The sequence below is a fragment of the Ictalurus furcatus genome, chromosome 1, assembly GCF_023375685.1.
Source record: "Ictalurus furcatus strain D&B chromosome 1, Billie_1.0, whole genome shotgun sequence".
In the NCBI taxonomy this organism is placed as follows: Eukaryota; Metazoa; Chordata; class Actinopteri; order Siluriformes; family Ictaluridae; genus Ictalurus; species Ictalurus furcatus.
The window spans coordinates 10,076,099-10,099,041 of record NC_071255.1 but is presented as its reverse complement, the minus strand read 5'-3'; the positions used below and the strand labels follow the sequence as shown (position 1 = coordinate 10,099,041).

The window sequence follows — 22,943 nt, the reverse complement described above, 5'->3', positions numbered from 1 at the left end:
ATGTCCATGGAATAAAATAAAATATCAGATGCCATGAGTGTACCTTCTGCCATCATTCATACATTTGAATGAACATGTAAGGCAAAGCAATATGATATCATGAAATAATATCATGCCCATGTTCTTATATGGCCATGGGCATTGTCTGGACTCAGGACAGCTGTTATTTGCTGCAATGTCGACGCTGTACACAACAGCGCTTCACCTTCGCACGTTCTCTGAGAGGCAGGAATTTGGCCAATATTTGCTGTAAGCATTTTTATAATCAACCAACTGGTGTGCGAGAAGGCGGGAATTACAGAGAGGAGTTAAAGCCATGCAAAAATGTGCACACATGATGCAGTATTAGACCATAAGCACATTATAATAAAACTAAACCTGAATCCCAGACACTTTCTCAAATTTAGATGCTTTTTTTAAGGTCTGAAAAAGAGGACATGATTAAAGGTGATTAAAAAGCATTTCAGAGAACAATGTGTGTTAATTTCTATCAAATTAACTTTGGGAAAATTTTATTGGTGCATGTGCAAATAGGTTGCTCATGTGAGCCACAACTGACAAGAGAGAACCAGACCTATAAACATGCAGCTGTCTATACTGCGTTATGTCAAAAGATTAATTTCTTTGGTTTTAAATGGAAAAAAATTGTAATCCTGATACTATTCCTATAGTTTTTTTTATTTTTTTTTATTTTTTATTTTTTACAAAATGTATCTGTAATCTGATTAGTTTGTTTTTTAATCCTTTACAGTTACCATTTTTTTGTATCCTGATTACATAATGCTGTTACATGTATTCCGTTACTCCCCAAGCCTGCTCAAGTGGCCTGCACAGAGCCCTGAGCACAACCCCACTAAACACCTCTGAGATGAACCGATACATCGAGTGCACACCCCAGGCCTCCTCACCAAACATCAATGCCTGACCTCTATTAATACTCTTGTGGCTGAATGGGAAAATCCCCACAGCCAAACTACAGAATCTAGTGGAAAGTCTTCCCAGCAGAGTACAGGATATTAAAACAGCAAAGGGGGACAAAATGTGGAATTTTCAACAATCACATATGGGTGCAGGCCCAGATTATCATCACACAGGGCACTGGGGCCATGTTAACACCATGGGACTCCCAACCAATAGGTACCCTATGTTATTCAAAATACTAAATTTCAGGCACACTCGCACTTGTACACACATTACTAAAATATAGGCTAGAGGAGACCAACTAGTTTGCATGTTTGCTTGAATCATTTATGCATTTAACGACGATGCAGTAACTGCGAGCTGTATTCACTAAAGTTCACCATAAGTTTTGAAACACTACTACTAACACAAATATGAATTCAGAGCAACACTGTTTACAATTTTTTCTTTGCAGCAACACAAGCATTGGTTATAAAAGAGTATTTAAAGAAGGGCCACATCAGCATTTTACACACGTATTATTATCGTTTTAAACAAAATCAATAACCACGGCTCTGAAAATACAGTAGGCCTATAATATGACATTTATAACAAAAAAGTATAACAAACTATTCAGCTGTATGTATAACATGGTTTTGCACCATAGCTGCACTGTGATGTTCATAAAAGTTCTAGGAAGTTATCATTACAATTCCATATTTAACCGGCCATCAAATAAATGACATATGTTCTGCAATTACTAACAATGTTTTATTTGATTTCATGCCATCACTGCTTTTACTGCTTTGTGGCATTCACTCAAAATCGAGTGTCTCACACTTCTCAACTGAACTGTACTCATCACACGGTTATTTAATTTCATATTTTTCCTCATCTTTCTCTTGAAATTAATTCCTGGACCCTGCTAACAAGCGATGTGTTTCTAAATTGTTTTTGGACGAGGGCCTGACAGATGCAGCAGGTGCAGCAGATAGGTGATGATAGGTGAAGCCCCACCCCATAATATAATCCAGGCTGTATGGATGGGATGGTTAGGTTTCCACAAACTTTTGGCCATATTGTGTATTAAAACTCATAGAAAGTACTCTAAAAAAATCATTCTTGCAGATCAAATTAAGCATGGAACTTTTTTGTGGAGGGCATAGCGGACTTCTATCATCGTCAGTGGTCATGCACGTTTTGCTGTAAGGCAAGAACAAATAAACTGCATGAACAGCAGCAACCAAATAAAACAGAGGAAAGAAAACATGGCAAGTAATTTTAGTCACTGACTACAGTAAATGCCTTTAAATCAGTGGTTCTTAACCCGGGGGGCGCGGAGAGATGGGGGGGGGGGCAACTTTCCAAATGTGACCAGTACTGTCCTGCAAGCGCGAGGTCTTGTCTGCAATCACACCTCTCTCTGCCTGCTCTGTTCAGTGAGGGGCTGAGAGCCGGAGATTTAACAACGTCATGGATAACGAAATGCCCTTCGTCCCAATTTACATCATTCTTATGTGAATGTTTTTAGAACGCAAGACGAACGGAATGCAACATGTTTTACATGTAAAATAGTCCACGTTATTACAGTCTATTTCTCTGTTCAAAGTAGTTATAGTGTTCAGAAACATTTTTGATCATTCATATTTCATACCTGTCTGTTATATAATTTTATAAAAGTCATAAGAGTTATGAAAAGTAAAAAAAAGTGTCTATCTATCAAAATAGATTATAGATCAGATATATATATATATATATATATATATATATATATATATATATATATATAGTTAGTTAGTTACAAAAAGTTACCTCTACTTTAAATAATATATCCACCAACATCATAATGTCATTATTTTATACTTACTCAGTGCTTTATAGTAAGTACCTCCAGCACCACAGACACAGACACAGAATGATCACATGACTTTGAAGGGGAGCTAAAACCAATGCAAAATAATAATACAATGAGGTATTCAGGATAACAAGTGACAAAATCATCGGTCAATCTTCTGTCACAGAAACTGGGTGCCAAATTAACGTAGAAAGGCTACAGACTTGCAGCTGCTATCCAGCGTTACTCAGAAAATAAATACCATGAAATTCCTAAGTACAAAATGGAGAGGCTTATTTTTATGTTCTACTCACTTTCTCCAGCACTGATGTGTCCAGTTTTGCTTTCAACTGCAAACAGTCAGAAAAGACTGATTAATTCATGTGAAAAAGCATTTGCTAAGTTATTTGAAGGAAAAAGGTAGAATGGGAGTAGACAGGTACTCACACTTGTAGCAAACCAGAAACACTTCAAGCTGAAGAAGAAACACACAAAATTCAAATCAGTGAAATCTGTAAATAAAACTGATACAAATAGGCTAGATAGCTATTAAATAAAAAATAAACATGCTATTACACAATGTACCTTTGGGCTGTCACAGTTCAACTTCAAGTGAATTTCAGGCCAGCTGCATGGGACAGTTACATTTGGGACTGGACTTAGTAGTTGAAGAACTACATCTTCCTACAAATGTAAAAAAAAAAAAAGTATGAGAAAACACATGAAAGTGGATGTGAACTTGCAACAGAACTTAAAAAAAAGTGTGTGTGTGTAATATAACATTTGTATTTACCTTGTTCCTCAAACTCCAATCGCAGTCTCCATACTTCTCATAAAATTCAGCAGTGTCCAATGTAGCATTGCGAACGCAGTCACAGGTGGTGTTATTCTCCACAGAGCAGTCTAAAACTAGAAGAATTTGGCACTGATTAGCAACCACTAAGTACAATAAATGTGTACACTTTTTGAAGGTGTCCAGCAGGAGCGTAGCCATCATTTCAGGTGTGTTAATTTTTTTCTGACTTTTGTCTAATTGATGGGTTTTTATCTCTTTTTGCTCTTAATTGGCTTAATATGCAATTTATGATTCTGTACTTGCATGTTATATTGTATATTGCACTGTATTATTTAATTTAGCAATGCACCGATAATAAATTTCTCAGCCGATAACCGATTATTCAGAGTGATATCGGCCGATACTGATAGTTCTGCCTTTTATACCGTCATTTAAATTAATAATAATTAATTCAACAATTCTGGAAGAAATGCAAATAAAAACTTTATTCTCTCCATTTCAACAAGGTGTTTCACAATAACTGGTCTCATAAACAGAAAACCCATCACTCTAATTAACATTAACACATGAACTAAATTCTGAAGATTAAAGTAAGATTTCTTAACTTATTGAATGTTATTAATTCATATTAACATTGACTGAATTCTAAAAATACTCCTGTTAGTCTCACATTCACTCACCACAAACAAAACATTCTACTTCATCACTGAACATCAAACTGGTAATATATAATATCAAGTGAGTGTGTGTGATTGTGCCCTGCGATGGACTGGCACCCTGTCCAGGGTGTACCCCGCCTTGTGCCCGATGCTCCCTGGGATAGGCTCCAGGTTCCCCCGCGACCCTGAAGAAGGAGTAAGCAGTAGAAGATGGATGGATGGAAGTTTTTTTTTATATTTTAACATTAACTGGATATGAAATATACTACTCTACAAATATATTTTTCTGTGCTATATATATTTTTTGTCAACTCATCTTCATTTAATTCTTTCAACGGTGTACTGGTGTATTGATCCAGCATGAGGGCGAGTGGGCAGCACATGCGGGGGGGGGGGGGGGGGCTATTGACTCGACGCAGGAACTCCTGTGTCACTGCTGCAGTGTCCGGTGTATAATTTTAGCAGTGCAGAGACATAGGCCTTCAGGGGAGAGTTGAGGTAGGAGGGTGCTGTTCCTGACAAGGTCTTTAGTCAAGGAACTAGTCAAGGAATTAGTCATTAAAAGGAACCCTGACTATGAAGGCTTGTTGGCCTTAACACACAGTAATTGCCCTCTCCTACTAAAATACGTTGTTAGAAACACATGGAATACATTAATTACTTAAAAAATCCTTTATATTTAATACATATTTTACCCTATGGAGGCCACCATAGGTTATGTCGATGACGTAAAATGGTTGCACTTGAGCACTCAAAATAATTCGCTACAAGTTCCCACAGCAGGAAAAGAAGTAATGTCTTCTATATTACCCTCCTCACTTATGTTACTCTCGTGTTCAAATTGAAAAGGCTGAATACATGTTTATAATCGCTGTAGAGTCACTGGAGAATCAAGACTGTTGCGACCATTTGACGTCACTACCCAAAATGCATTGCGACGTAAACAGCAATGGTGACCTACGAGTGCTAGGATTTTTATCATTTTTAAAAAGAAAACTGACATCTAGAGTGTTTTTGTATAGCGGATTTATATAGCGGATGTCAGCGTTAATCTAATAAGCCATACAAGTCTTCAGAGTCAGAGTTCCCTTTAACAATTCACCACCTTATTCTAATGTGAAGATTAGAATTAGATTAGAATGTGAAAAAACGTTACAAAAGAGTTTGAAAATAAGTGCACGTTTGTGTGGTACTGTGGGTAGGCTAATATCATAAAATCTAGCCAATTATTCACCAATGAAAATAGGCAGGAAATATGTAGCAAATTATCCATTGTGCAACACGAATACCATGTGCCAAAAGAACTTACACTTACACTGCTCGACTTAGTAAAAAAGGAGTGAATGGTTGTGAATGCTGCTTTGAGCTCATCAGGACCTCTGAGCACCCAGAGCGGGCGTGAGCATGGGCTTGACACGTGACGCGAGTGATCAATTGTCATGACAACGCCAGGTCATGTAAAGACTTTTAGCGCTTTTCCACTGCACAGTACGGCACGGCTCGACTCGACTCTAGTCGCTTTTGGGGGGCTTTCCACTCTGGATAGTACCTGGTACCACCTACTTTTTTTTAGTACCACCTCGGTCGAGGTTCCTAGCGAGCCGAGCCGAGACTAAATGTGAGCCACGCACTGAGGGAGCAGGGAATCTGAAGTATCTTCTCAGTATATACAGTATGGATTCTCGTATGGATTCTCCTTAACGAGTGCTTCTGTATAGCGCCTGAATAAATGCATCATTTAATTCATACTTTGCGTATGGTAATATTCTTTACATCTCACTTCTTACCGATTTCCAAACAGCCATTTATCGAAGTCACTCCTGTCGCAGCTGAATCTAACTTAGTCATATCGAGCACACCGTTATTTTACATCCTAAATAGGGCCCATGTTCAGTGAACAGGAAAGACATTTGGAATACGGCCTGACCGTGTATTTGTACAGGACTTCGATAATACAACATTATTCCTGCGTGAAGGCGAGTGGAAGATGGCACCCGTGTTGACACGGCACTAAAGTGCAGAAAAAAAGGCAAGCTCAGGAAAGTGAAGCAAGCCGAGTCGAATCTGGTCGAGCTGTACCGTGCAGTGGAAAAGTGGCTTTATAGACACGTAACAGAGACATGCATAGACATTTTGGGGGCTTCAGGGGCTCAAGTGGAAACAAAAGGGCACTTCTCATAACTATTTTTTTTAATTTAATTTTATGTTTTTTTTTTTTTAAACAAAACATTAAATATATTAACACAACTCTGACTTCCTTAACAATTTGGTGGTAATGGAGAGAAAAGTTCCAAAATAAACATTTACATGGTGAGATCTGCTCTCCAGGATGTACACCCACCCTCACCTGCAACTTCTCTTCATCCCGAGACCTCACCAGCAACTTCTCTTCATCCCGAGACCTCACCTGCAACTTCTCTTCATCCCGAGACCTCACCAGCAACTTCTCTTCATCCCGAGACCTCACCTGCAACTTCTCTTCATCCCGAGACCTCACCAGCAACTTCTCTTCATCCCGAGACCTCACCTGCAACTTCTCTTCATCCCGAGACCTCACCTGCAACTTCTCTTCATCCCGAGACCTCACCTGCAACGTCTCTTCATCCCGAGACCTCACCTGCAACTTCTCTTCATCCCGAGACCTCACCTGCAACGTCTCTTCATCCTGAGAGCTCACCTGCAACTTCTCTTCATCCTGAGATCTCACTTGCAACTCCTCCTGCATCCTTTCCCTGAGGGCACATCCCTCACCTGCCCCCTCTGCTTAGTGTTTTAAGCCTACTACCCTCAATCTGTTTGCATCTGTAGATTTCTTCTAAATTAACCAAACAGGCTAATCTGCCTATTTAAACATAACATTTCGGGGGAAAAGACTCTTGATGCACTCCTAATGTCATTAACTGGGTAAGTTCTGTGGTGATATGCTTTAGTTATTTTGTTTATCCTATTCACCTGCACTGCCTTGTCAAATGTATGCAAATTATATATATATATATATATATATATATATATATATATATATATATATATATATATATATACATACATATATATATATATATATATATATACATACATATATATATATATATATACATACATATATATATATATATATACATACATATATATATATATATATACACATACATACATATATATATATATATATATATATATATATACATACATATATATATATATATATATATATATATATATATATATATATATATATACATACATACACACACACACATTTATTAATTGTTTAAAGCACCACAGAAATAAGGGCACTTTCTCTCGAGGAAGGAAAAGGCAGGTGCTCGAGCTCCCTTTGATGTCAGTGTTTGCACGTGCCTGCACATGCATGTATAAAACTCTAAATTGGTCATGGATAGTGAAAAAGTGCAGGGGCGTCCCACCCAGTGGCTTTGGATAGACTGCGGTGTTAAGCCGCATGGTATACGTAGTTTTGTTTTTGTTTTTACGCGTACGCGCGTAGCCTTTCCGTGTATACAGTGCTCCATCTGACATGTACACGTGCACCGGCCCAAGGCTTTCTGTGCGCACGCGAATACTGTCATTTTTCCTGATCGCAATTCTGAACAGGATACATCGCTTACTGAAGATGAATGAACTTCTGTCACCTGACCGGAGTCCACGTTTCAGGGTTTCTATTTACTTTATATCAGTTTCCCGTGTGAGGGGAGGAGAAAAAAAGTGGGTGAAAAGAAATAGCCTACTTACGTTCGGTACTTGGGAGGCGGTATCCCATAATAAGAAGGAGAAAGAGAAGGCGTCTGAGTGGCTCCATGTCTGCTCAGGAAACATTCAGTAGGTTGTGGAGAAAAGTCACCCGATGGATTTCCGGGGCTGGATATTCAGTACATCAGCGCAACATAGAGATGTCATCGCCAGCGCCATCTAGATCTTTACGAGAACTGAGATGTGCTGTGATCTTCCTATTGCGCAATGGACCATCCCAGCACATTTCTAGTAGTGGGGTCTTCATCTCTTCAGTGCTGCTTAAGTAATATGTTTCAGCTGGTTAATAGATTTACTGTTAATTGCCCGATTAACCAAAAGTTACTTTAAGCATGTTTTAATTTAAGCTCAAATGTAAGCTCACTGTTTGCAACTCACATTAACTAAAAACTAAGCTAAAGAGTTTGCTGTTACCTCAGGTTAGTGTACTTTAATTAAAATATTTCTGAGGGGTAAATTCGAGGTCTATCTATATCTCAAGCTAAATCATATATCAAAATCATTCTTTTTAGATGCATATTTAGATTTATTTAGATTATTGTCATTAAAAGATGTTATAACTAGAGTTATGGGTCAGGCTTCTGTCATCCGCTATTGTTTTGCTGCAGTGACTTCTGGGACTTCAAGCAGATTCTGTGCGCTCAGGTCTGCATCCAAGGCATCCTCGAAATCAAGAACACATCCGGGTAATTGTATACGTCCTTGTTACTTGAGTATCGGAACTGAACTTCGGCAGTGGATGATGACGTAGAACGAGTTCACAAGGACGCAAGATCGCATATTGAGAAGTTTTAACAAACACTTGTTGGTTAGAGTACTATTTCCTGTTGGAAGAACCCCCATAGCAATCACAAGGACATTTCTATTACTTTATAAGCCCAAGTGAATTTTCTTGTTCTTGGAGGAATCTTCTGTATACCTTCAGGATTGACACTTCATAAGAAAGTACTGAGATCTTATATAACTTTTCAAAGAAGTACAAAAAAATACATAGGAAGTCTTGTATACCTGTTTATGAGGAGCAATACAATTAATAAATTGATGGATTCCAATAGGGTTGTGAAAATAACTTTGGCAGATATTTTGCTACTCTGTAGTCAAGAGTATATTTTGCCAGGTTTCTAATTTCCATTTGGAGCTTGCAGTGTAAGACCATTCTTCTACCTGAACAACTCCTAACAGCCATTTTCTCATTGGCACTTTTCGTATCTCTGCATGGTGATAAGTGAGTAATTGAGGCATTTTTGGCATTGGACTAAGAGGATGTGCATTTCCATAAATAAAGTTTATTAAGTGTAGGGTTTGTGTAATAAGTGTAATGACACAGGAAAAAAAGTATTGAACACGCTAAAAAAAGCAGTTCTCCAAGGCAAGGCAAGGGACCAGCTGAAATCCATAAGTAGATACTCCCTATCTCTGCAAATTAATATCAGCTGAGTTAGTAAATCAATGAGCTATAAAAAGGCTTTTCGTTACCAAGGTGCCACACAAGAAACATCTCATGATGGGTAAAAACAAAGAGCTCTCCCAAGACATTCACAACCTTATTGCTGTGAAACATATTGATGGAATCAGATACAGATATATTTCAAAACTTCTGAATCCTCCAGTAAACACCATTGGGCCATTATCCACAAGTGGAAGCAACATCACTCCGTCATCAACCGGCCACGCACAGGAGCCCCTTGTCAGATTTCTGACCAAGGACTCAGAAGAATAGTCAGAAGAGTAGCCCAAGAGCCAAGGACCACACGGAAAGAGCTCCAGAAACACTTGGAGGCGGCAAGTACCATCGTCACAGAGAAGCCTATGAAATACTGGGAGAGTGTATTCTGTATAGACGAGAACAAAATTGAACTTTTTGGCTGTCATACTACACACCATGTTTGGAGAAGAAATGGCACTGTACATCACCCTAAAAACACTATACCAACAGTGAAGTGTGGAGGAGGAAGCATCATGGTGTGGGGCTCTTTTTCATCACATGGTACTGGCAGACTTCATATAATTGAAGGAACGATGAATGGAGCCCTTTACCGGGAGATTCTTGAGAAGAATCTGCTGATATCCACCAGGATGATGAAGATGAGACGTGGGTGGACCTTCCAGCAGGACAACGATCCAAAGCATACAGCAAAGGAAACTCTCAATTGGTTTCAGAAAAAAAAAAATCAAGGTGTTAGAATGGCCCAGTCAATCACCTGACTTGAATCCAATTGGACAAGATTTAAAGACAATATGTTTAGAAGAACGGGCCAAAATCACACCTGAATACTGCGGCCGATTCATTTCTTCATACAGAGTGGAGAACTGAGATGTGATAAAGCTCCTGTATGTGGCCATCAACTGGAGTGATGTTGCTTCCACTTGTGGATTATGGCCCCAATGGTGTTTACTGGAAGATTCAGAAGTTTTGAAAGATTTCTGTATCCGATTCCATCAATATGTTTCGTAACAATAAAGTTGAGAAGGTCTTGGGAGAGCTCTTCGCTTTTACCCTTCATATTACTTGTGTGACACCTTGGTAACAAAAAGCCTTTTTATAGGCCATCAATTTACTAACCCAGCTGATATTAATTTTTATAGACAGGAGGTATAATTACTTTCTAACTAACTTTCTAACTCCATGAATATGTTATTCCATTTTATTACACAGAACTTTATTTATGGACTTTAATGTTGTGAATTCTTTATATTTCTGGATTTCTTGAGTTAATAAAAATGTTGACATGTTCAATACATATTTCCCCCCACATGTATTTATAAATTAAATATCAAATTTACATACACAAGCTATTTACACACTTTTTTCCCCACAAGTAAAAGTAGACCTCGGGGTCATCCCTTTTTCAGCACATAGGCCACTCTTCACTCGCCTGAATCCTTTGCTGGGGACACAAATACAAAAAAAAAAATATTACATTATATATATATATATATATATATATATATATGCATATACAGACTTCTGGATAATAGCCTGGAGTTGCATCGTAATACATGAAAAACATAGGTGTTTTTTTTATTACTCAAATGCATAGAGATTAAAAAAGGCCAATTTTAATATATGCAGCAAATATATAAAAATGTGTGGAGGCACTCGTGCAACACTCATGAAATAAAGCATTTCAGCCATAGGGTTAAAAAATACAGGGAATTCTGGTCATTTCATTGCGAGCCTGTGCCATTACTAAAATGAGTATTGTCTGCGCTTTTAACGTGACTGACAAACCTGACAGCTCTGGAAGGCAGCGACTGACCCAAACCATGTTATAACTGTTAAAAGGTTCTGCAAAATTCAGGCATTTTAGGTGGCTTTGGGGAACTGGACTACAGGAGCTCAGTAGCCTGGCTACCCTGGCCAGCATGCGTACGCTCTCCTGGGCTTACCCTCTCGCCTAACATTCAACAAATATAGCATTATTTTGCTCATGTTGAGGAATTTGAAGGGTAATTTATGGTTTTCCCCAATTTGTGAACACCAAAGCCATACTCCCACCTATGAAAAACTATTTGAACAATGAAGTAAGCACATGCTCATCTCTCTCTCTCTCTCTCTCTCTCTGTTTTTCTATCTTTCTATTTTAAGACATTTCCTGGTTGCTTCAGTGTGGGACATTTATTTTAATGCACTGCTTTTGTTATTTATATGGCATATATTTAGTTAATGCTTATTTTGTGCTGTACTGAAAATGTGTCAATGTATTGACATTATTGATTTTGAATTTTGTGCATCATGTTCGATGCTCTGAATGATAGACTGAATGTCCTATTTGAGTATTTTTTCCCCTTTACACTCATAGCTATAACTATTTAATATTCTTTTTCTGTATATCTATCATTCCATACTCTTGTATCAAACTATTAAGCAATGCAAATTCCAATTTTCCATTGTTCATTGTTTTGAAAGTTTTGCTAACTCACCTTACACGGCCTTTGTTCTTGCAACAGCACAATAACAGAGCCATCAGGAACACCGGTATGGTTAGGAGCCATAGCAAATGGTCTAACAAAAAAATAAATGCCATGAGCGCCCAGTTAATGCATGCTCTTCAGAAAACTGAACAATTTACATGCAAGGTAATATGCTTAGAATAAAAAGAATCTTCCTTTAAAACCTGGACATGTCTGTGTGCACCATGCTGAGGCTGAGACAGGGTAGACAGCTACACTGTGACAGTGATGTAGTATTTGCTATGAATACTTTTGTGTCAAGTCACTTATTTTCTTGGAATCTAGACGCACGCGAATCTGGTAGTCATGAAAACACAGTTACATCCACACCTAGTTTTCTGTTTCACCCCTTCTAAGCACCAGGGACAGCATTTAGCACCTATATACACCCTTGCTACAAGATCATGAGTGGGACTGAAGGTGTTTGAAGATGACTGCCAAACTCTCATAATTGGGGGGGGGGGGGGGGGGGGGTTTGACCTTATAGAACTTGCAAATGGGCACCCAGGTAGAATTGTAGAATTCCTGGGTGTGGTAATGTCCTCTCAGTAATGTACACGGGCATGAAACATTGCCAATGCTACTGACAGGCCATGGTAATGACCTCAGTCACCAATTAGGCAGTGTTTATTAAGACAAGAGTACATCCCATGTCTTTGCACCATGGCAGAGAATAATTGGTCAACAAATAGCTGCATGCAGTTCAAACACTGTAGTAGTAGTATAATATACATACTGGAAAGAGAAGAGAACATTCAGGGAATGTGCAGATGGAGCTTTCTAGAATTCAGGAAGGTCAATCACCTAATTCACAAATTTGGGTAAAGTTAATCTAGGCAGGAAGGGGGAGATCCTATGCCAGGCTCTTGTGGGAGCAAGGTGGAACAAGGAGCCATCCACTGTGTTATGATGGGCTGTTAGAAACACCTGCAGGCTAGACAGACTTGCCATTATCCAGCAGCACTAGGCACTCTGTGCACTGCCCAGAAATGAGAACCAGGGTCTTGCTACCTCAGAGGTTTAATTACTGAATTCTGTGGCAGAGGTGGAAACATACAATATGCCACAAGGCCAGTGCATCTCATCCTATAACTTCTGATAAACTGGTCTCAATCAGGCTAGCTATTTGTGACCACAATTGAAAGGTTGGAGAAAATGTTTCAGCATATGTGTTCTTGGTGATTCATGCACCTGACCATCACTCTTTTGTTTAAACAGATCCTGCCTGTTTTTCACAGTGTCTCTAAACAGGCAGGAAGGACCACCTTACATTCTAGCAGGTTAACATATTGCAGAGATGGCAACATTTTCTGAATATGGTAAGTCTATACTCATGTGACATTGTCACCAGGATCCACTGGCCTGATGCGGGCACTGTTTTTCGGCCATGAAGTGCCTTGCCAGCACCCCCTTTCCCCTCCATAGGATTCTTTCAGCGGAAGCTGCAATGTAACGTATATAACCGAGAACCGTGGGCCATAGTGAATGACTTGAGCTCTAAAATAGTTTCAACTGATCGATGACAGAGTTCAAACCCTCCATTCACTTGAAGAGAATCTTTTAATGTTTCTTGGATTTGTACTTCAAGTGACAAGGCGCAAACTTTTTAAAGCAAACACTAAGTCACTGTCACTTTTTGTGACTTTATTACACATGCTTCCTTTCTTCATTCATTCATCCATTCATTCATTCACTCAACAATAAAGTCTACTTGATTAGACATTAAATTAAAACTATTAAGACTTGTGTGAAGGAACCACCTACAACTCGCATTGTGTGACCTTGCCTCATCATCATTCGCGATCACACCCACATTCTTAGGACTTTGAACAGCTATAAAAAAATAAAAAATAAAAAAAAAATATTCAAATAAAAGAGAGAACAAAAACCCCAGTAAACACAAACATACAATTAAATGTATAAACTGTATGTATATACCATTTGGATTATTTTAAGAAGTCATGAAGGTGAGGCTGTCTCCTGAGTCAATATGAACAAAGCACTTACCTATATAGGAAGCCACAAAATTTGCCTGAAAATGAGTAGAAATCAGTGTAGTTAATACGTTTAGTGAACATTTACAAGGCCATAATGTGCTAATGGTGAATTAAAAGTGAGATTATTATACTTGTTTGATTTGTTTTATTTTGTTATTTTGTTAATAAAAAGCTTTAAATAAAAGATAGTGAAAATATGTAATTTGGCCAGGAGTACATAAATTTTGCATACAACCGTGGCTCGTCAAATAATTAAACACTGAGTTATAAATCATCTTAATTCCATTGCTTTAAAAAAAAAAAGAAATGTGTGTGAACCCCCTGTGCCGCATACATGAGTCATCAGTTAATATTTCTGTGCTAGTGACCAGAAGTTTACACATCAGAAGTTTAATTGCCAGATTGCTGGTGTTACTGCTACAGGTTTCTCTCCACTGTACAGTGGCAGATCATGTGCTTTTCTTTCCACATTGTTGCATAATTTTTAAAAATGCTTACCTTTCCTGAGCACTGACAGTCCATTTTCCAGTATGGTTCATCCAAACAGGTGTAAGTAGTAAGGTTCTGAGGGGTTACCTCTACTATAGGCTCAGATAAGTTACCCACATGAGGTTCTTTTGAGTCAACCAGAAAGGTGCCGTTCTACAAAACCAATAAATGGAGGTGGAAGAATCACACAGTATTTTGTGTTACATGCTTAGAGAATCTTACTTCAATTAAGGGTCATTCCATCTCAAATAGTCCAGTGCAGGTTGCTTGACCATTTTTAATTTTCTTTTTTGTTTGAGTGATTACCTCTATGTATTGTCAGTGCAAAACCACCAATTTGTTTTATTTTATTTTATTTTACTTAGTTTAACTAGGACAGCCATCATTTTGTCATGGCACACAACAAATTTTTGGTTATACAGCGGTTTACAGAAACCTCAATATCTCAGCTCAGGATAGTCTTTGCTACTTTACAGCTCGGAAGTCACTTGCTGCATTTATCACAGGAGAAACACCACCACAGCTCCATTTATAAAACACCCAACTGAACATTGCAATTCCATATTTGTATAAAATCTATTCACACATAACTGTACACCTGTACCAACATGATAGATAAGGTTTCCTCAAATATGGCCCTCGAGGGCCACTGTCCTGCAGAGTTAAGCTTCAACCTTAATCAAACACACCTGAACAAGCTAACCAAGGTCTTCAGGATTATTATAAAATTATAGGCAGGTAAGCTTAGAGTGATTAATCATGCTTCACTGTTGCCAGTATCAAATGTAGTAATATTTAAGACCTCACTGGCAAGCATAAGCTATTGTATGTCAATCATAAACATAGTTACTGTAAAATACTGTCAATTTTTATTATTCTTATAATACATCTGTTCATTTCTCAAAATGCATGAATAAAGTAGGCTTTTCCACAGGTTTCTACTAGCTCTGTAACCAGTGGAAATTCAAACTCACAGGTTATTTATATATGTATATATATATATACACACACACACACACACACACACACACACACTTTTTTTTGATACCCTCTAAAAAAAAAAAATCAAGGCTGAGACATGGAACTGTGAGCAATCTTTAGCACTACATTTGGACTTAAGTCCTAGGTCTAGACAACAATGTGCAAAGTGTTTAAATATGTACATGTAATGTGCTCTAGAGATCAGTTTTTGTTCCAAGGAGCCAAGACCACCCTGAACTGAGGTATTGAGGTTTTTGAAAACATAGACACAAAGATGGCAGTCATAGTTAAACCAAGTAAAACAAAATAAAACAAAACAAAAACAAACTGGTGCTTTTGCAATGCCAATACAAAGATAATCACTTAAAAAAACAAAAAAAAACAAAAAACAACCCATTAAAAGTTGTCAAGCAACCAACTTTACAATTTTGGACCACTTGAGATGGACTGACCCCTAAAGATAAACAACAACACAGCATGCTGTAAGAAAGACTCACCTTATGGTACCAGCCATGCTCACATGTTCTCAGACATTCATCTGGTACATCATCAGGAACAGAAAATGTGTAGCCTCTGACTGTTCTGATGTTCTTACAGGTATAGGAGATGTTCTTGCTGGTCAGAGAGCAGCCTGAATGATTGAAATGTAATTCACAAACATGCAGAGGTTATGACAATTCTTGGAAAACATTTTCTGGACATGAGTCACAGCTGCATTGTTTGTTGTTAAAAAAAATAAAAAAATAAAATAAAATAAAATAAAGAGATTTACTGCAAGACCAGGCGTTCTTAAACTACAACCGCTTTCTCTTAATTTCAGGGAACCATGCGCGCGTGGGCTTTCAAGTTCCCCCCCTTCTGAGGTTTGCAAAGCCCTTCCTGTGAGAATTCCGGCGGACTATTAAGGTTTTTTTTGTTTTTGCACTTTTTTCTCTGCCATCGTTCAATTCTGCACGAGAGTCATTAAGTTCTTACTGCTCGGGTCACCTTGAGCATTAGCGCAATCATGAGCCCTCCGTCATCAGCGCAAAACAACGCGTTTCTCTCGCGCAAAATCCCTGACTTCCTGTGTAGAAGTTCAGCTCTGTAAATGTCATGTCCTCTAGTAACCTAGTAAAATCATCCGATGTTCATCACAGATCATTTAACATGTCGCTTAACGAGAACGATTTTTTTAAATCAAGAAAACTGTCTTGTCAGGGAGAACAGGGAGTCCGTCATTCATTCATCTCCAGTAGCCGCTTTAGGAATGAATGAACATAATCGGAAGAAATTGGTTTACAACTTGCCAGTTTTACTCACCTTTTGAACACATGTCAGCAGCGCAGCTCCACACAAGTACACTAAAATAACAGAGGAAAGACACACGTGCGATCATTACTGCAAGCGCAACACACAAACACACACTCTTCTACTCTTACTTTTAACTTCCTGCTGTCATGCACCGCCCACCTGTTTGGCTAGAAAATGATCTCACTCATAGACCCGTCCTGTTTTTTTTTTTTTTTTTTGATGTTGCTCAACTCTGGTCATTTTGTACAACGTTTTTGGGGAATACCAGTTTATACACTGTATTACTTTCTGTAATGCTGTATGGGCGTAGGAGTTGTTATACATGGGAGGGACATACCCCCACCTCCCCATTTAAAAAAATTTAAATGCAAAACGCGGAGCGCGGATTGTTTTCAAGGAAGAAGAATCGTTTGCCTGATAGGTGCCAAACTGGACGAGAGCAAAGTGTCTGTCACCGCAAGATAACAAGCCAAACCTTTTAGGAGTTTTCAGAGAGGTGGTTTCTCCTGCACAATGAAAGTGGAATGCATTTGGAGATGACTCAAATATTCCGTGACAAGTCGTGACAAAAAAAGACTCGCGTCCTGAGGTGAGTGCGGTTACACTAGTGATGGGAAGTTCGGATCCTTTTACTAAGTCAGATCTCTGAATCTCGTTCAGCCAATGAACGAATCTTTTCCCGAGATATTTCGTTAATTTCAGCAGAATATAGACATATCCATTAAAATGTTACAGGTTAAATTCCCCCACACATCTAGTACTTAATAAACTATAAAATAAACTATAGGCTAATGCAACCAAGGCCGAATTATGAGAAACAGAAATGAATAATTAATAGTTTAGCATTAGGTCTTCAGGCTATGCAGTCTGTTAGTTCACCTCACCTCCTAATCCGAGTTGTTTTGTCACATAACATTTGTCACATCTGTTCCCCGGAAACAGAAATGATAAGTTCACACATCTAATCTTCAGGTTCGAGTCATTCGTTCATCCCATTTCCGGTATTGCATGGGGCATTGCCTATGGGGTGGTCACCGGAAGAATGAACGACTCGAACCCGGAGACTCGAGACGTGAGCTAATCATTTCTCTTTCTAGTATAGAACCTATGGGGATGCTACAGCACCTGCGCGGTCAAAAAATGAAGGAATCACTCTTTGAGACAAACTCGTTATTCCCGAGTCATATTAAAGATTCGTTCAAAATGAACGACACATCACTATACGATACATCATTATACGACACATCACTATATGATATATCACTCAAAGGCTCTTGAGCAGACTAACGTATAGATGAAAGATTTACCACTTTGTATTTGAGGTAGTATACCGTAGCTGTTTCAGAGCATGAAATTTCTGATTGTTTGGGTTTGATCGACAGTTTTGTTGTCGAAATAATTATTTAGCCTATGAAACTGTCAAATATACATAAGTTTGCAAGCTAGCTAGCACATAAAGGATTTAATAGTAGTCAAAATGTTCACACAGAGATGAGCATCTTGCAATATTTGAAGAGGAAGTGGAGAGAGGAGGATGAACAGCAGGTCATAGGAGTAGAAAAGACTGAGGAGGACGAGCTTGTAATGGTGTATGGATAGCTACCAGTTAGTCCAGTGGTTTTCAAAGTGGGGGCCGCCAGGGGGCAGCCCGGGGGCCTCAACAATTTGGTGTGAAAAATAAATAAATGTATGTTTTCTCTTTCTCACTCTCGGACAACCACACACACACACACACACACACACACACACACACACACACAATTCCAAATGTAATGTAATGCAATGTAATGTGAAGATGTAATATGTAATTATTAATAATAATGATAAAAAAAGGGGGATATATTCAAAAGTCTGTATTTTTAATGTGTTTTAAAGACATCTTGCAAAAGGGGGGCCTCGGTCAAATTTTAATGCCATTTGGGGGGCCATGCCCTGGAAAAGTTTGGGAACCCCTGAGTTAGCCAGTTAGTTCAGGTCACACCATGTTGGATGTTTGGGACAGGGTGCCATCCTGTGAGGATCGCTCCCACTGTTGGTGAGTTGGAGCTATGAGTTGGAGGCTATGTGTTTTCATTTTCTGTCGTGATTCTGGAAAACATCAGAGTGTTTTTTCTATAGCAAAAATATACTCCAACTCATACTCATATCTTCAACTCACCAACAGAAACAGCAATCCTCACAGGATGGCCCCACGTCTCAACATGTACAGTGACTTGCTACATTAACTAGCAGGTCTTCTTAATGATTATAGTAGCTAGTGTTTTAAATGAACAATTCTCTGTTTGGAGTAATATTAATGAATAAATTGTGCTTCATACAGTGACATACATCAGAACTCGTATCTCCATATTTCATAATTTTTATTTTTAGTCATAAATCAATACTATTGGTCACCCTTTACGTCTGTCTGTGTTTTACAAATATTTAACCGATAAAAAGTATTAAAAGAGCTTGTGACTGAATCTCCCCTCCCCAGTCTGAGTATTCTCAATCTTCTGTCACTGCAAATACCCTCTTACAACCACACTAAATAGAACATTCTGTTCCCAATATTCATTAGTAATGATCGTTTAAATGCTTTATTTAAAAAAAATAAATAAATAAAATCGGGTGCAAGCCCCAAAACCCCTCTAACATTTCAGCGACCAGCACCATCCCCCCATGATTTAGACGTGATCTTATAGATGGATAGATAGACAGACAGACTTTATTGATCCCACTTTTCCATTACAGCAGCATAAAGAATAATAACAATAAAATTTAAGGCAAAATCTACAAAAAACACACTGATTATTAAATAAAGATGTACAACCATGTGAAAAAATAAGTACACCCCATGGAAATAGTTGGCTTTTTTGAAATTTTTGGACAAGCAAACATTTGATCATTTTTGAAACAGAGCCTATTACAAAAGTTGATGCGTGAACAAAATCAATGAGCTTTTTTCAGTTATTTATTCAAGAGAAATATCAATAGATGTAATATTCCTCTGTGGAAAAAGTAAGTACACTCTTGGCCTCAGAAGCTAGTATTGCTCCCTTTAGCAGAAATAACTTCTTGTGAGTGTTTTGCAAAATTCTTTCAGTTGCAAGATGTTTGAGCGTTTTCTTGCATGTATTGCCCATTTCAAATCTCCCCCACAACAATTCAGTGGGATTCATATCCGGGCGTTATCTAGGCCATTCCATAACCGTCCATTTCTCTTTTTTTGAGTCGTTCCTTGGTGGATTTGCTAGTGTGCTTAGGATCATTATCCTGTTGAAAGGTCCACTTTTGGTTAAACTTCAACTGTCGGACAGATGGCCTCACATTATCTTCAAGCACTCCTTGATATGATGCAGAATATATAGTTGAATTAATGAATGCAAGCTGTCCAGTCCCTGAGGACGCGAAGCAACCCCAAACCATAACATTTCCACCACCGTGCTTCACAGTTGGTATGAGATGCTTCTCCTGAAAAGCTGTCTTTGGTCTGCGCCAAACATGTCTGCTGTTACTGTGACCAAACAACTCTATCTTTGATTCATCTGTCCAGAGCACATTATTCCAAAAGGCCTGGTCTTTGCCTATATGTTCATTGGCAAACTGTAGTCTTGCAAAGGCTTTTTCTTGGCACACCTCACATGCAGGTCAAATTGGTCTCTTTCTGATTGTAGAAATCAGGGCAAAGCATGCACTTTGACACCAACAGTTTCAAGACTTACTAGCAGATCCTGTGGTGAAATTTTGGGGTTCTTGGAGACTTCTTGTTGCATCTCACGGTCCGCTCTTGGGCTGAATTTGCCGGTACGGCCAGTCCTGGACAAATTGACAGTACGTTATTTGTACATGATTTTCCTTACAATGGAATGATGTATTTCAAATAATTTGGAGATCTTTTTAAATCCCTTGCCAGACTCATGGGCATCCACAATCGTTTTTTTCTGAAGGCCTTACAGAACTCTTTAGATCTTGGCATGATGACACCACACACATCAATAACAAAGAGAAAAGAAACCAGACACTAGATATGAGAGGGGTTTAAATAAGACAAGTTCCACCTGCACTCCCTAAGCAGGTTCTAATCACTGGCACACCATCTTGAACACCTGATTCTAATTTTATGGATTTGAAGGTGTGATAAATGTAGGGGTGTACTTACTTTTTCCATGTGACTGATCTGTTTTTTTTGGTTAATTTTAATTTTGAAAATTACCACAAAATGTAAATTTTATGTGTCTTGTGATAGAGTGCATCACCTTTATTATTAGGCACTGTTTCAAAGATGATCAAATGTTTGCTTGACCAAATATGTCAAAAAAACCCAACAATTTCCATGGGGTGTACATATTTTTCCACATGACTGTATGTACAACATCAAAATAAGTCATAGTAATGTAAAAAAGAAAAGAAAGAAAGAAAGAAAAAAAAAAACAGCAATAGAAACAGCAGTGCAAAAATGCATGGCAATGAATAATACATAGCCTACAACAGAGTACAGATGGTTGTGCATTAGTGTGTCACCTATCACACAGAGATGAGCTGTTATGGTGAAAGGTAAGAATGATTCCCTAAATCATTCTTCATGGCAGTGGAGCTGAAGGAGTCTGATGGAAAATGAGCTCTGCTGTCTTTGTAGTGTCATGAAGGGGGTGAGATGAATTTTCCATGATGGGGAGCAGTTTGATCACTGACCTCCTTCTGTACTCCTCACCGACTCAATCGTCTTCAGGTTTTGTCTAATGATAGTTTCGGCCTTGCGAATGAGTTTATTGGTCTTATGTTTTCCAACAAACAGGCTTAAATTGACTAACCATAAGTGGGGCGCTATGCATAAAACGTGTGATTGAGCAAAACCTTCAATAAAAACAATAATACCATTTCCAGCGTAAGTTTTGAATGCAAAAATATGGCATACAGTGTGAAGCACTAGTACAGATACATTGTTTACATTTCACTTTGGCAAGCGTTTAACATTTAAAGTCATTTAGAATTGTGATTTAAACTGTTATAGGGAAATGGAGACATTTTTCAACACCACCAATGGTTAGTCTGAAAAGTTGATGCTTTATATGGCCACTAGATGGGAATCAAAGACCACAAATGCGTACATCCTGCATACTCAGTCCTGTTTTGTAGCCAGGCATTACAGTTAGTGTCTAAAACTACTATAATTCACACTTCCAGTGAAAGGAAATCTTAATACTACAGCATACAAACACATTCTAGACAATTGTGTGATTCCAAACTTATGCTAACATTTTAGGGTAGAACTTTACATTGGTGTGATGGTAAGGGGTCAATACTTTTGGTATTGGCTGTCTGTGATGCCAAAACCTTTCATGAAAGTAAGCCTTATATATATATATATATATATATATATATATATATATATATATATATATATATATATATATATATATATATAATTTAAATACAGCATGATTTTATTAAATTATAAATATTAATAATAAGATATATAAATGCTTTAAATGTATAACATGTAAAATGATTGTACAAAAACAAATTGTTAATGTGCCAAACCCAGAGAGACTTTAATTTTAACACTGCTAAGGGCTGTAATAAAACATGATATATAAAACTTTGTTCCTAACTCACGTTTATTACATGTCACTTTGACGCATGATTAACACCTACTGGACACGATTATTACGCTTGTCCATTTATGACGTGGCAGTGCCTAAATGACGTGTCATTTACTCCTCATGAGGCAAGAATGAAAGAAATGAAATAAACAATGAAAAAGTCTATCAGACCCTTTTGGTGTTCCATAAGAGTTTATGCTCTAACTGCTCATCCTCTTAACTGCGACTTTAGAGATTAGCCTGTGCATGTACACACGATATACTATAAAATATAGTTGGCATGAAAAAATCAATACTATTGTATTTATGAGCTTGGCTATATTATTTTCGTAGAATGGCGAGTGTGAGTAATACATTATTATTCCTTTTTTCTGGAATTTTGGAACAAAGAGATTACGTGTTACCATTGCATGTCAAGATACATTTTAAACATGGATTTGTTTGCAGTTTTATTACATTTATTATTATTTTTTTTACATGCATTTATCAATTCTTTTAGCACAACAGTAGTCTATGCGCAAATCTAAGCAATTTATGTTTAAAACCAAACAAAATGGTAATGTTATAATAAAAAAATAAACAAACAAATAAAATTTATAATTACAGCTGAATTCCAGTTAAGGGGAGCACAGTGGCTTAGTGGTTAGAACGTTCGCCTTGCACCTCCAGGTTGAAGGTTTGAATCCC

General features: G+C 37.9%; 1 protein-coding gene and 1 long non-coding RNA gene across 3 annotated transcripts; both read right to left on the bottom strand.

The window, feature by feature from the left end:
• Positions 1–224: 224 nt before the first annotated feature.
• LOC128607504 (uncharacterized) lies at positions 225–3,641 on the bottom strand. Of its 2 annotated transcripts, XR_008385881.1 has the most exons (4): positions 3,528–3,641; positions 3,049–3,418; positions 2,768–2,840; positions 225–2,103 (listed from the first exon to the last, which is right to left on the bottom strand). It is a non-coding gene; the product is annotated as an uncharacterized LOC128607504 (long non-coding RNA). The 2 variants fall into 2 exon arrangements; XR_008385880.1 differs by having other exon boundaries at positions 3,049–3,641.
• Positions 3,642–9,223: 5,582 nt separating this feature from the next.
• Positions 9,224–16,839, bottom strand: LOC128607459 (uncharacterized). Its single transcript, XM_053624333.1, has 8 exons — positions 16,681–16,839; positions 15,876–16,009; positions 14,407–14,550; positions 13,919–13,943; positions 13,676–13,744; positions 11,882–11,963; positions 10,746–10,845; positions 9,224–10,352 (listed from the first exon to the last, which is right to left on the bottom strand). Exons 1-7 carry the CDS (start codon positions 16,754–16,756, stop codon positions 10,755–10,757), a joined length of 621 nt encoding a protein of 206 aa, XP_053480308.1. The 5' UTR covers positions 16,757–16,839; the 3' UTR covers positions 9,224–10,352; positions 10,746–10,754.
• Between the last annotated feature and the right edge of the window lie 6,104 nt (positions 16,840–22,943).

Bases quoted from the DNA above. Each gene is read 5' to 3' on its own strand.
- LOC128607459 (XM_053624333.1), bottom strand. From the start codon at position 16,756: ATGATCGCACGTGTGTCTTTCCTCTGTTATTTTAGTGTACTTGTGTGG. The intron at 14,551-15,875 runs GTGAGTCTTTCT...TTGGTTTTGTAG, and splicing joins AGCATGGCTGGTACCATAAG to AACGGCACCTTTCTGGTTGA. The intron at 11,964-13,675 runs GTAGGTGGTTCC...TTTTTTTGTTAG, and splicing joins AAGGTCACACAATGCGAGTT to ACCATTTGCTATGGCTCCTA.